The sequence below is a fragment of the Spodoptera frugiperda genome, chromosome 16, assembly GCF_023101765.2.
Source record: "Spodoptera frugiperda isolate SF20-4 chromosome 16, AGI-APGP_CSIRO_Sfru_2.0, whole genome shotgun sequence".
Lineage (NCBI taxonomy): Eukaryota > Metazoa > Arthropoda > Insecta > Lepidoptera > Noctuidae > Spodoptera > Spodoptera frugiperda.
In genome coordinates, this window is record NC_064227.1 from 2,282,369 (window position 1) to 2,297,416 (window position 15,048).

General features: G+C 36.9%; 2 protein-coding genes across 5 annotated transcripts; both read right to left on the reverse strand.

The window, feature by feature from the left end:
- Positions 1-635: 635 nt before the first annotated feature.
- LOC118281937 (trypsin-7-like) lies at positions 636-3,476 on the reverse strand. The gene is made up of 5 exons (XM_050699529.1): positions 3,343-3,476; positions 2,741-2,857; positions 1,898-2,135; positions 1,289-1,432; positions 636-785 (listed from the first exon to the last, which is right to left on the reverse strand). The coding sequence occupies exons 1-5, from the start codon at positions 3,390-3,392 to the stop codon at positions 636-638; spliced, it is 699 nt and encodes a 232-aa protein (XP_050555486.1). The 5' UTR covers positions 3,393-3,476.
- Positions 3,477-5,628: 2,152 nt separating this feature from the next.
- LOC118281936 (trypsin 5G1-like) lies at positions 5,629-9,723 on the reverse strand. Of its 4 annotated transcripts, none has more exons than XM_035602775.2 (6): positions 9,560-9,690; positions 8,894-8,920; positions 8,282-8,654; positions 7,515-7,770; positions 6,206-6,355; positions 5,629-5,831 (listed from the first exon to the last, which is right to left on the reverse strand). In XM_035602775.2, the coding sequence occupies exons 1-6, from the start codon at positions 9,621-9,623 to the stop codon at positions 5,676-5,678; spliced, it is 1,026 nt and encodes a 341-aa protein (XP_035458668.1). In that variant the 5' UTR covers positions 9,624-9,690; the 3' UTR covers positions 5,629-5,675. The 4 variants fall into 4 exon arrangements, with proteins under 4 accessions (XP_035458668.1, XP_035458669.1, XP_035458671.1 ...); XM_035602776.2 differs by having other exon boundaries at positions 9,455-9,598; XM_035602778.2 differs by lacking the exon at positions 8,894-8,920 and having other exon boundaries at positions 9,560-9,723.
- Between the last annotated feature and the right edge of the window lie 5,325 nt (positions 9,724-15,048).

Here is a 15,048-nt window from a genome sequence, read left to right on the forward strand (position 1 = left end):
GCCTATCCCATTTATGAAAGCGATCTACAGAAACAATAGCGACACGTATCGAATTGAGCTCGATTGACTCTCGTTTGATGTCCGAGCGAGGCACGTCAATGAGAGGTCATTGACATCACACCCCGAATCATTACCTCTGTAGGGGTTTGGAGGATAAACAGGGTGATGATTTTAGGTAATTGAGTGGATGATTTCAATGACTTTTTGGTGTATAGTTAAACTGATTCTTACCTCTGTAGAGTCTTAAATTTGTTACTTTTTTATATGGTAAGTATAAGCTGGTAAACGAGCAGACGTATTACTTGATGGTAAGCAATTCCCGTCGCTCATGGACATCCCAAACACCAGAGGTGTTACAAGGGCGTTGCATTTTGGGAGTTAAAAATTTAAGGGTTGTTTGGGAATCCGTGATTGAGAAGGAATATAACTGAACTCACCCACACAACGAAACACAACGTAAGCGTTGTTTCACGTCGGTTTTCTATGAGGCCGTGGTCCATAGGCGGTCCGGTCAAACCGACCCATTCTTGCCAAAGCATGGCTCTCCTTGAGCTGGCCCTCTTTCTCAGAGAGGGATCTCTTATACTTATATATGATGAGCACAGGCTTATGTTAAAATAAAAATACAAATTAATCTATATACCAGTGTATTCATGTATCCATTCTCTAATGCCTTTATCAGATATGTTCGTGTAGACGCCAGGCATGCTCCTGCCGCAGCCGAAGCCGAATGATGAGAGGCCTATCAGTTTCCCATGAGAGACTGCTGCACCTCCACTGTCACCCTGGAATTAAGAGTATGTATCGTCACGCCTTTTATTCCTGAAGAGCTTATTTTTTTTTTTATTTGGGAGGAGAAAATCATCCAATAACTTCTCTCGCCTTGGGCGAGGCGAGGGGGAGTGTCAGACACTTACTGACTAAGGCTTTTCGAGCCGGAGCCCCGGTAAACCCGCTAGGTAGTCAGCAGCTCCGGTTCCTGAAGAGGTAGGCAGCGGTGCACATTACGGCACGTAACACCATTGTACAATGTAAACCATTTAGTCATAGTAAGTGTAATAAGTACCATGTAATAAGGTATGAGCCTATTGCCATATACTGGACACAATTCCAGACTCCGTGCTACTACTCAGAATATTTCAGAAACCCGAAAAAAGTATAGCAATATTTTGGCCGACCCGAGATTCGAACCCGAGGCCCCTTGTCCAGCAGTCACACTTTCGCCCACTCGATCAACGACGTAATCAATACTTTTTTGATCTTAGGATGAATAACCAGGGCAACTTACTTGACAAGCATCATAGCCCCATCCACCAGCACAAAACATCCTTGGAGTGAGGGTGTGGTTGTACCACTTATTGTCCACCTCCTGGCACTCCTTCATAGGGAACATCTTGATCTGAACCTGCTGCAGCTCTTCGATGTATTCACCCTGGAATGATGACGAGGATTTTATTGGTAATATTTTTTAACAACAACAAAGTATTTGTTTGGTACGGGAATCGATTACACGACACTTCACGGCTTCCTAAGTAAAAAATTAAAAATTATTGCACCAAAAGTACGCCTTATTTTTTTGTTATTATCAAAATTATTAAAACTTTTTTATGAAATAAGCTGGTAAACGAGCTGATGGATCACCTAATGATTAGCAATCGGCGCCGCCCTTGGACACCCTTGGTTTTTTACTAAGGATTGTTGGGGAATCGGGGTTGGGAAGATTGGGAAGGCGGGTAATTGGGCCTCCGGTAACCTCACTCACACAACAAATCACATCGCAAGCGTTGTTTCACGTCGGTTTTCTGTGAGGCCGTGGTATCACTCCGGTCGAGCCGGCCCATTCGTGCCGAACTATGGCTCTTCCATACTTATAATAGAAAATACCAAAAGACCATACCTTCTCAGTGTTAAACCCCCAGCCAGCAACAGTGACAAACTTCCCAAAATGGCTGCTTATCTTTATAGGAGACACCAGCTTAGTATAATGAAGGGGTCGCAGGAGTACCAGCAGTTGTATGTCATAGTCAAACTGATGCCGAAGCTGGTACTTAGGATGGATCAAGTGCTTGCTGATGATGATCTTCGCACCTTTGAGGCGGTGACTGCTTCGGACTCTGATGTAGTAGTGGTCTATGCTGGAATTATTGGTAATGTCAAACATAAAACTTAAAAAAAGAAACATTATACCGCCCAAATTGAGGACCTCCTCCTTTTTGGGAAGATGGTTACAAACCGCCTTTAATTTTCTTTACAGCCTCCATTTTTTGAAGTCAGGTAAAGCCTTCTCTTAAATCTGTAAAATACTACGTAAAAACCGCAACAAAATCGGTTCAGCCAAACGCGAGATAATCGCGCAAAAACATACATAGGTACTTGTACATAAAAAAGTTAGGATAGCTTCAATGACGGATAGGCTAGCGGACTATATAAAATTTTTCAAAAGTACCTTTAGGTATAATAGTTCACTTTAAATTCAAAGGTTCCAGACAGCATGTTACTCGTACAATACGTATTTTTTATACAGTTTCTAAGTCAGTGTTTCGTCAATATGTCACCTGGTGGTCACCATTATGCTCAGTTATACGTTCACAGACCCGGGAATCTAACTCGATCCCCTTACTCGGGAGTCTCTAAGTCGGGAGCTTATGAGCCGTGCGAAAAGAGACCTTTGGTCAGCAGTGGCCACTTATAGATCGTTGATGTGATGTGTGTTTAACAAAGTTGTATTAGATAAACTTACCCACAATGTGCAGAGGTGACCGCCCATTTTTTGTGGATCAGAGCTCCTCCACACACGTCTCCATAGTTTAGTTGGTACGGAGCATTACTTATTTTGATCTCATAGCCACCCATGATACTGAATCAGGAAATTATAATATTTCAATTATGAAAGTAATGTTATCTTCTTCAGATGGAAAAAGTTTTTTTTTAAGAGGGGTAAATCATTAATCCTGGCTTGGGCGAGGCGAGCGGGAGTGTCAGACTCTTACTGACTAAAAACCACCCCATTCCTACTCCTACTTTTTAAGCCGGTAACACGCTAGGCAATCCGCAGCTCTGGGTTGTTTTAGTACCTGTACGTACTATTTTATGATAGAGTGGATAATGAAAACTGTTAACTGTTTTCGAAAATTTAGATAAACTAAATGCTCTCTTAATTTTCTGACCATAGAAACTTACGAAATTAGCATTTACAATCTTGAAAACAAAACAAATACAGAACCACAATCAAAATCAATGGTTTACAATAATCAACCCTAATTCAAAAGAGATAAAGATGTAATCCGTGTTAATTTCAAAATCGATTTATGACGTCATAATCCTTAAAAAGACATAACTCACCAACAAGCAATAACAAGGTTAGTTAAAAACAATACGAATGCTAAATGCATTAGTATTAGAAACACGATAACTAATTTGTCTAATCACAATTCAATCCAAAACTGTTAATTGAAATTCAAGCGAGAAATTAAAATGGTCTACGTAAAAGAAAACACGTGTGATGTCATTAAATTTTCGGTAATTAATCAGTGTTTGTGGCACATCAACGTATACCAAGATGCTGCATAGAATTTTCAACTTTAAAGGCAAAGTCTAAAGGTTGAATTTCCATTGGGTAGATTGGTGTAGGTTGTTCCGCTGGTGTGTTAATATACATAATATGTTTAATGAACATTTGTTAATGATTAAATAACACTTTATTAGTTATTGTTTCTCACCATTTCCTTTTCTTAGCGCCTTAGGCAAGTTGCCACATTTCTAGCGTCTTCCTTGAGGTCACTCACTTTTTTTGAGGGCGGAAAATCATCCCAACCCCGGCAAAAGTAGTCTTCTGCCTTGGGCAAGGCAAGAGAGAGCGTCAGATTCTTATTAACAAAACCACTCCGTTCCTACTCTTGCTTTTTGAACCGGAGCCCTGGTAAACCGGTAGTCGGCAGCTTCGCGAGGTCATTCACTAGGTAGGCACCTAGAGTTCCCACTCTATGCGCCCTTAGCTCCAGTTAGCCTGCCAGTGATTCAGTAAAGGTTACACAAATTAGGTGCCGAGGCGATTGTGTCTACAACCCCTTCTCCGAATAGAAACAGCCTTCTCGTGTTTCCATACAGCAGCCTCCCAATCCCGACAAACTAGACTCATCGCTCAAAGGGCCACACTGGGTAGTACAGTGTGCTGTACGGAGTCCAGGTTACCTCCACATCAATGTTATTTTCCTTGGGCTTTCACCCTATTCTATTCAAGTACTTACTGAAGTAACCATATCTGATCAGTACCTGAGTGAGACCGAAGGAAACGCGTTACTCTCTCTTCAGCAGACTTCGAAGTGCGGCAGAATGGCTTCGATAATACTCTTGCGTGAGTTCTCTGGCTGTACAGTCTGGCTACCGGTCGAGCATGTGCCAACTTCTTGCTGCTTCAGCCTAAGGAACTTTGCCGTGGTGTCGGTTAAACGGATAAAACGGATCATATCTAGTGACCCTTTTTAAAATTGTAGTTTGTTAGGAAATCCCAAATGGTGGATATCCCACCCACACGCACGAAGCGCTTCGCTTCAAGCTTCCTTGTGCGAACTGCTAGGGAGTGGAACTCCTTGCCGGAGTCTGTGTTTCCTGATGGGTATAATCTGGGTGTCTTCAAAGCCCGAGTGAATAGGTTGCTTATGGGCAGACGTGCTCCATCGTAGGCCGCATCATCACTTACCATCAGGCGAGATAGCGGCCAAACGTCGGCCCATTTAACATTAAAAAAAATATCAATGATTGGGAAGGGGGTAATTTGGCCTGCGGCAACCTCACTTACTCAACAAAACACAAAGCAAACGTTCTTTCACGTTAGATTTCTGTGAGGCCATAGTATCACTCCGGCAGAACCGAACTATTCGTGCCGAAGCATGGCTCCCCCATACTTAAAATGATCTTTATGTTTAATCTGAATTTCGGGATTCCTCTATTCCAGCACGATGACATCAATCTCTTATTAGAGATTCTAGAGAAAATGATGTTTGTATGCTATTGCATACAAACATCATTTTGTAATAATCGTCACTGGTAGTAAGGAACTCAAAACAGCCTGATGACTGTTCTAACCATGATCATTGCTATAGATGATCTTGATACAGTTCAGAATCTGTAGTTTGTAAAACACCGAATTCCAGGCAAATGTAGTTTATTTCTAATCTACTATGGTTAGTTTTCTTCTAACTCATCATGATCATCATCGTCAGCCAGACTACTATTAAATGAAATGCCTTAGGTATCAACATCAATTACGCCACTTGCATGTAATGGATCCCTGTGACTTGGATGGTACTATTGGTCTGGTTACAATTCATGGTTCCCACTCAAACACTTTCCTAGTCCATTGGCCGACCTAGCATGTATAACATATCACTACAGCTAGTGAGACCAATCTTCAAACCAGATTTAGCTAAGCAAGTTGGGTAAAAGTAAGGGGAAAGAAACAATAAAACACAGTACAAGTAATATTTATTTTCTTAATGAGTAACTGTAGATTTTGACCTGATCTTACGTTTTTTCAATATTGTTTTTAAAATGAACATTGAACACCTAGCTTACTCAACAAACTGACAAAATTTTTGACTTTGGTAATAGATGAAGTAACAAAATTCGTGATGTTCCTAAATAATTTATTTTTGGTTACAAAATCCAATCTTCAATCAATCGAATGTGATTCCTGTGGTCTGTTCAATCCATGTTCTGACTTTAGCAACCTTGCTGTATACTCCATAGGAGCCTGGAGTAGCGCATCCATAGCCGAAGGAAACCATTCCGAGAAGACGGTCGTATGCTACCGCTGGTCCACCTGAGTCACCCTGAAATGGAATTTCTTCGGTTAAATTCACTCTTTTTTGACAATCAGCAATAGAACTTGTTTAGCTAATATTTTGATGTCTAAGTATGCTTTAAATTGTAAGCCTATTTTGACCACTTTTTTTTAAACGTTGCACACTTAGGTTTTCTTCTGGGTGCGTTTACAATCATACACATTAAACCCAGACCCCAAACAACAATTTGTGAATCACACGAAGAGGTGTTTGGTGTAGGATTCAAACCAGCGACACGTTACACGGCCTAGCCACTGCACCCACCGTGCAGTTAAAATAACATTTAGGACAACAAACGATACGATTATTTTGTTTTGCGATTTCCATCTTAAAATCTTATTAAAATAAAACACAAATTTTACCTGGCACGCATCTTTCTTTCCTTCCGCATAGCCCGCACAGAACATTCTGGCTGTCAAACTTCCTCTGAAATATGGGAACGGCACATTTTGGCAGCGTTCCTTTGAAATTATCGGCACCCTGACGGCACGGAGTACGTTTGAGTATGGACCCTTGAAACAAACAAACATTATTATGAGACTAAAATTACAAAACACACATAATACGAGAAAAGAAATACAGAATTACATTGAAATTTCGGGTGTTCCACAGGGCATTAACCTCGGCCCACGATTTTCCAGTCTACATTATATTGGTGACTATGATATTAAATACGTAATAATTACAGGAGTAAGTTTATATGAAAAGCAGCGCATAAGACGCACGGTTAAGGCTTACGAAGTTCGCGCTACAACTGCGGCCGACTAGTTTATAAATGATTGTTTTCAATTCGTAACGTTTGGCCAGTTAATAGAAACGTGTAGATGGGCGGAACCAATGCGATTTTAATTTACCGCTTGGTTTATGCCTAACATACTATATCTAAATCGAATCAATCTTGATATGTATTAAATTGAATATTATATTTGAGAATTTTTTTGCTTATTACATGTGGTAGATAAATTATGGGTTGTTTTATTTGATTAATGTTGTTGTAAGTATATGGTTACAATGTAGGAACTTGAAATTAGTCCCAAGTGATGTATTGGAATAGGAATTAAAGTTTTTTGATAGACAGATTATTTTTCTTTTCATTGGAAAACAAGATTTTAGAGTTCAAACCTAAACTACAATCTCAGTAATGACAGACCAGGTGAATTAGAATAAAACTTAGATAACAAAAATATTTGAATATAAATTAAATTGATATTCAAGACGATTACTGAGTATAGCAAAGCCGCGAGTTGCAGATTTTTTATGGAACAAGCCGGTAAACGAATAGACAGATCACCTAATTATTGGCAAATGAGGCGTTACAAATGTACTGCTGGCCTTTGAGGGTCAGTTATTGAAAAAGTAAATATATACTAAGAGTACCGTATCGTAAGATTCTACTCTAAATGACTAGTAGTAACAGTAGAAGTAATATTGCTGATCCAAAGATTAATCATTACAATAACTATCATAAGACATACTAAAAATCACGGTTTACTCACGTAGATTAATGGAGAAAAGCTCTAATAGTTTCGAGTTACCAGAGGGACTCTTCATCATGAGCAGCGTGCGCAGACGCGCCGACATCGCATAGCCTACTGAGTAGGCTCTGTATCTAGTAGAGCTTTTCTCCATTAATTAACGTGAGTAAATCGTATTTTTAAAATTTTTACTTACATTTTCCTCAGTATTTCCCCAACCAGTAACTGTAATAACTTTTCCAATAACCATGTCTTCGATATGAGCTATCTTTATCGGCTGTATGTTCTCCTCAAATTTCAAAGGCTCGCTTAGTTCCAGCAATTGGAAGTCATAATCAAATGGATGTTCCTTCTTCTTCGCTGTCCACATTGGATGTACGTATCCTTTCTTTACGTTAATTTTCTTTCCCTGGTTTATATATTTTGAGCCCGCCCTTATGTATGACTTCTTGCTTTGGAATGATTAATTATATTATTTTTAGTAAATATCAAGATACATTTTGGAACTTTAGAATAATTGTGAAAGTTAAAGTACGGTTAGATAAGAATAAAATTACAATCTTTAATGATAATGATTTCAAATTTGTGTACCAAACCAAATAATTTATAGGTTAATTTTAGCTAGGTACATGATTGTTCTAGGGATGTACCCTGACCCCAAAGCAGGTCTAATAGGAAGACTCGGTGCCCCTTATCGGTGCTGAAGGTGGCCACCGGGGTGATGAACTGAGGTAAAAATCTCCACACTCCCTAGTCTTTTTCCCAAAAAAGCTGGATCCCTTATGAAGGTTTCCCCTTGTCTTAAAAAAAGGCACATGTTTCTGGTGGCATCGATATTAAATCGTTATCAAACATACTAAGGACTAAACATGTTGATGAAGATGAGAAGGATTTGCTTAATAGTAAAACCAAGTAATATATCATAAAACCAAAGTTATAAATAAAAACTAAAGCTTATCTCACCCACAATGTCCAGCAGTTAAGACCCATCTCTTATCAATAATAGCTCCACCACAGTTGGATCCATACCCAACATGATAGGGATACAAATTGATCTCAACTTCAAATCCACCAACAATCTTATCGTCACCGTAATTAGATTCAAAGTCGTATGCTCTAAACTCTCCCACTCTTTCACCATCACGATTATTTCCGTACTCGGAGCTATCTCTATTAGCTACATCTGTCCCTCTATCCTCATAAGAGTCAAAATCGATTCTGTCTGCATCGTCTTTCTTGAATCTTTTTGAATAACGCTGCCTCTGCATCGGCGAGTAGATCACATTTTTTGATTTGATCGGAATTTTCTGTACTGGTATCAATAGAACATCGTACTCTGGAATTTTTGAAACGGAAACATGGATTAGTTACTTTTCTTTGCAAGTTTAAGAAATTAGAATAGAATAAAGTCCTTTTTGCAGTCTCGAATGATATTCAGAAGCAAATTCTTATAAGATTTCGTAATTTCATTCCAAGTTTATGACTATGGATAATAATATATTTGTTAGACAAAATGAATGGCTTAGTAAAGTCAAATTACAAATTAATCCCCAAATATATGATGTTATATCTTACTGTTATTGAGTTCAAGTAATAACGGTGCTGTAAATAAATCAAATACAAATAATAAATAAGCGAATACCAAACTAGATGAAACCAAATAACCTGCAAATCTAGAAGGAGATGATTATAAAAACAATCTAAATGATTTAACTAACAACAATGATGGCAATAATATACAAATGAATATTAAAATGTTTTTAAACTGACATGGTCACTAACACTAACATTAGAACTGAAGACGGGATATTTATCATATTTTGTCTACTCTTAAACATCCAACCGCATATACTCCAGTTCATCCGTGATCATGACGCTTGCAACAGTGCCAAAATATCGGAAACTCATAGACATAAATAAATATGGTAAATATCCCGTCTTAAGTTCTAATGCTAATACTAAAATGGGTCAAAATTCTACAATGGATGTAAAAATCACTAGTTAACTAAATACATTTGATGTAAATGATACTAAATTTGATGTAAATGATACTAAATTTGATGTGAATGATACTAAATTTGATGTGAATGATACTAAATTTGATGTGAATGAAGATAAATAATACAAAGATCCCACCGAGTCCCATGACTTCCATTCCAAGAAAGTATGCAATGATTGGTGTCATCACCCAACTGATTTATTAACAAAATGAATATATAGATAAACTTTTTAGACACGTACTGTCCAGCTGAGCGGGAATCGAACAGTGTAATAGTACTATCGTAATTAAAAAAATATTACACATTATGTTAGAAAATTATCGTGTGATCTTCATCACGATGCTTCGTCCACGCCACGGTAGAATTTCTGATTTTTTTAATATTCAATTGGAAAGCAATGATTGTGAAATTGCTATAGTTAATTTGCCATGAAATTAATAATTCATATGCTAGTTTTCCATTTCTCCGTTTAGTACTGTTTCGTTGTTTTCCTATAATTGCTACAACCACTTTGTTTTTTTTTTGTAAAATTATAATACTGTTTTAGTTCTGTGAGTTAGTTTTTTCTTTTATATAATTTTAACTATTATATTATTATTAAAATTTTCTAGATTTTGTTGCATGTTTTCAGTTCCTTATTTAACAGTGTGTCTATCCTGACATCTAGCGGCGCTCGAAGCAAAATCACCTCTTCCTCCGTGTCGACATCTGTTGGTTCTTTTTTGAACCTAACAAATTTTATATTGCTGTTAGTGAAATTGGTTTCTGTAAATATTACCTAATTTAGTATACGTTTTGTTATAAAAAAGTTTGTTAAAACAAGGTATATTCGGTTTTTCTTTATATAAAGTTTGGCAAGCGTAATTTCTTTACATGTACGTCAGCGCCATCTAGTATCGAATAGCGGACAAACAAAAAGTAATTTTAGTATACGAAGAACAAGTTTTGTATGTTGTGAGTCGTTTCACTGATAATATTAATGCTAAGAAATGTCATATTTATAACGTTTTTCATAATTTGTCATTAAAATTTACTACGCTTATTTTTGAAAACTCGAAGAAGGGCTCAAAATTTTACTTATATCGAAACATATCTGAAATTAGATACAATTTTGATTAAAACCCAAAAACCTGAAAATAAAAGACATCATGTAGGGAGCTGAAAACATAAAATTTTCATAAATAACTGAAAATCTACACTGGAAATGCATGCGAAGCCACCTGAAACATAATAAAATTCAATATTAATAACATGTTTAATTAACTCATTACTTATGCATATACTGTTGCTGCGTGATAACTTCAGCATAAGTATATTTGGGGCCACCGCTCCTCTTCCCGTGGGTATCATACCAGCTGACTAAGGGACTTCACATTAAACAAAGATAGGATGGTGGTCTGATACACCTGTACCTTTTATACTGAGTTGGAATTGCATAACCTAATAGGAACAGATCAGATGATGACGGGGTATGAATAATAAAAATCTATGTAGTCCGTCAGTTAGTAATGAAAAAATATTAGACACGTATTTTTTTATTTTGTCATATAAGATAACAATTCTTAGATAAAACTTATCAAAGTCCAGGTTAAGCAAATACGTCATTTCAACGTATAAAATGTACCTAGAAGTGATGTCATGCCATATTTAAAATCGATATAGGTAGGTATCTCCGAAAGTATTTGTTTCCGTAAGAAAATAAGAAATACATGTCTAATAATTATTTTAAAATTATTTACAAGACGGACATTGAAATAAAAATTTGTCATCTACCCTATTCCCTAGTCCGTTTCACCATCGTACTACGACAAGGCGCCACCCGTATATGATATTTTCACCAATTTGCACGAAGCGTGGAAGACTAAGGGAGAGGCCTTTGTTCAGCAGTGGACGTCTCTCGGCTGATGATAATGATGTTGCGAAGTGCTAAGGAATGGAACTCCTTGCCGGAGTCTGTGTTTCCTGAAAAATACAACTTGGGTGTCTTCAAGTCTCGAGTGAAAAGTTTGCTCATAGGTAGGTGTGCTTCATAGTCGGCCAAATCATCGCTATTTTTTTTTTTGTGGAATGGGGGGCAAACGGGCATACGGTTCATCTGATGGTAAATTTGCGTTCAGCGGCTTTAGCGTAATTGAAAGATAAACATCCAAACATCCGAATAACAAACTTTCACATAATATATAATATTAGTCTGATGCTGCGTTTGTTTTTAAAACGAGCTGCTATCTTCACTACAATCTTCGCTTACGGACAGACTGAGAAAAGATACTAATTTGGACAATTCTATTTTTTTTCTTTCAGTAAATTTTTCGATACAAATATGAATGTTTGTAGATTTCGTCGAATTTAAGACAGTTTTTATTTTTTCAACATAGTAATACTGAATTCACATATAATTTTGTCTATCTGTTTGTTTGACTGAAAATAAAACCAATTTTGTCTATCTATATATATATATATATATATTTCTATATATATATAACAAAACATTTTTACGGTACCCTAAATGTGTGATTTAGTTACGCTCTTGCATAAATCTGTTGATAAATACGGTGAACAGTAAATACTATTGCGCAGCAATGGGCTGACCGGAGTAGTGGACGGTAGGCTATGTGGTCTCTCTTTGATACTGGGATTTTTATGGTATAAGCCGGTAAACGAGCAGACGGATCACCTGATGGTAAGCAATTGCCGCCACTCATGGACACCCGAAACACCAGAGACGTTACAAGTGCGTTGCCAGCCTTTTAGGAGTTAGGAATTTAAGAGTTGTTGGGGAATCGGAGATTGGGAAGGGGGGTAATTGGGCCTCCTGTAAACTCACACACACAACACAAGCGTTGTTTCACGTCCGTTTTCTGTGAGACCGTGGTATCACTTCGGTAGAGCGACCCATTCGTGCCGAAGCACGGCTCTCTCACACTTAAAAATCTTTGATTTGGTTTGATCGTTAGGTCATTCAATTAGATATTTATGAGTATGAAGCAGACTGATTAATAAAAACAATCCAACTAAATAATTAGGTACCTATTAATTTCTTAACATTTTTGTAAAGAGTGTACCTTCTAATACATAGATATAAATGGTCGTCACACACACTAATACACAAAAGAAAAGTTGTCTATATTACATACATAACATATGTCAATCACCCGCTCAAAAACTGACCTTGGTAAACATCGCTTGACCAAACAGCGGTCAGTATACGTAGCTGTAACTAAGATACGAGCTTCTACACAATATTGTACATACACTTACATTGCTTACTACTTAATGATTGAAATAGAATCAAAGTATATTTCACCCAAAGCCTCATAAAACAGTCTCTTTACCATCTATGCTACCAAAAAACTCAATCAAAATTGCACCACCAAAAAGCCATGGCCAGATTCCCGTCTACCAAGACATAGCCGTTCCACCAAAAAGTTTTATAATAACATTATTAACCACACAATAAATGGGGGGGCAAAAGGGGGGAGTAAATAAGCTTCAAGGGGATGAATACATAATGAAATTTCGCCCCTAGCGTCCGTTAATCAAAAACTGGTGCAGAGACGGCGAAATACGTAAGAAAATGGAAATTTTCCAACCCTCCTTTTTCCTGTTAGAGTCTACCCCCTAAGTAGGGGGAGGTCGGACAATCTCCCCCCACCGGGTGGCTGCGAGAGAGGCGAAGGCTTTTTGTTTGTTTTTAGATATAATTTTTTTTCGTCTCCATTGTTGTAGTAAATAGGTTTTATGTAATGTAGCTGTTACGGTTAGATTTAAGAATAACTGTTTTTTGTAGGTACTATTTCCTCTCGATGTTGGTAGATTGGGCGCAAGAATAACAGCTGAGCAAAAGGTCTTAAGTGGAATTCCCGGGTCAAACAGTGTTATGCGACTTTTGGTTTTTCAACTTTTTGTAGTCGGAGTAAACAGTATTTGGATGATAAGCATGACGTTATGCTATGTATGTTTACTATTGTTTAATGTTTTGTGTTATTATAAATTTATTAGTCTGTTATTCTGTATGGATGTAGAATCTTCAACTTATAAAAACTGTAAAACAAAAAAATTAAATACAGTCGACTCTCGTTAATTCATTTGAACCTCTCGATAAATCGTAATTACCACGAGGTCCCTAGGAAATCTCTTTATTATATTTCGAACTAAATTAATTGTACTCGGTGATTCGAATAAAAAAATCATACGCAACCAAATGACTCGTTAAGTTGCAGAGAAAAAGCGACAGAAAGATCTCAGAATTTCCCTTAATTCTGTGGCAATTTAAAATATTAGGACATTTGATATTTCAAACATTCGGAAATTCGAAATATTTCAAGAGACCCTTGCATTTCGAATTAACAAGAGTCGACTTTAACAAAATAATGTCACCTGTAAACAAATAATTACTATGGAATGACTTATTACATAATATTAATGATTACAAAAATAAATATTCACTATAGATGTCAGCCCGATACAGAAAGCCAATATCTATAGAAAATATTATTTTGATAAGCATTATAAGTTGTACATAAATTGATGGATTATTATAGAATACAAACCACATTTATTAAAGAAGGGCCAAATTAAAAGTAAAATTAACCGACGAGCATGCATGAAAAGACTGATGACTGTTAATGAAGCGAAAGAGGTATGTAAGATTCGTAGCAATTGGCGTTCTATTGTCTCTGCCTACCCCAATTGGAGACAGGCGTGAGGTTATGTATGTACGTATAAACATATTCTTATTTCTTTTTTTATCATTCTCCGCAAACACACTCCGCAATAGGATTTTCTCGTGTATGACACAGGAGAAAATCCGTGTCGTACAGGAGAAAATCCGGCGTGCGTTTACAAATATACAATTTTCAAAATAGGCACCCAGAACCGAAACTACAATATGTGGATCACACAAAGAAAAATTCGGTGCGAGAATCCAACACGTAACACGTTGTGCGGCATCCAGTTGCCCCCACCTATGGAACACTAGATTCAAAACATAATTTCATAACCATAACATACTCTATTATAATCTCTTTATAAAAAAACAAACGTATTCCAAGAGCCACCTCCATACTACCAGCGCCTCCCTGCACCACCCGCCAGCCGAATGCAAATTTTATAACACAACGCCCATTTTCTTATAGGCATTGTCGTAAACTCGTTCTCCGTACTCACTTAGCCCGGGTCATTTGTTCTGATTGCTGAATATTTATGGTACTCGAACTAATTAACAATAGTCCTTTAATTACCTACGTGAAGATTTTTAAATTTATTTTCTAGTTAAAAAAAAATGGTGAAAAATAAGTCTCACTTATGTTTTTCGTAAGTGGTGTAAGTGAGACTTTTTTTGTGAGCATTCTAATGATAGTAAAGTCCGTTATGAAGGGAATAAAAAACTAATTTAAAAATCGAACATTCATTCAAATTCTGTTCTGAATTCCACTTCACACATACACAGTCACACATACATGTATGTAAAAGTAATTATGAATTTGTCTTGTTTATTTGTGTACATTCCAATTAGAATTTAGAATTCAAAACCTATAATTCCAATAAGAATGTTGAATTCGAAATATATTCTAGCTAGATATTATCATTGTAATGGAACGTAAAATTTGAACGGTATTCATTTATTTAATTTTACTGCATTTTAGGAAAACGCCATTTATATATTGTGGTTACACAAGTCTTACCATTTTTTATTATACATACCTAGATAAACCAGAAGAAAAAGAATAG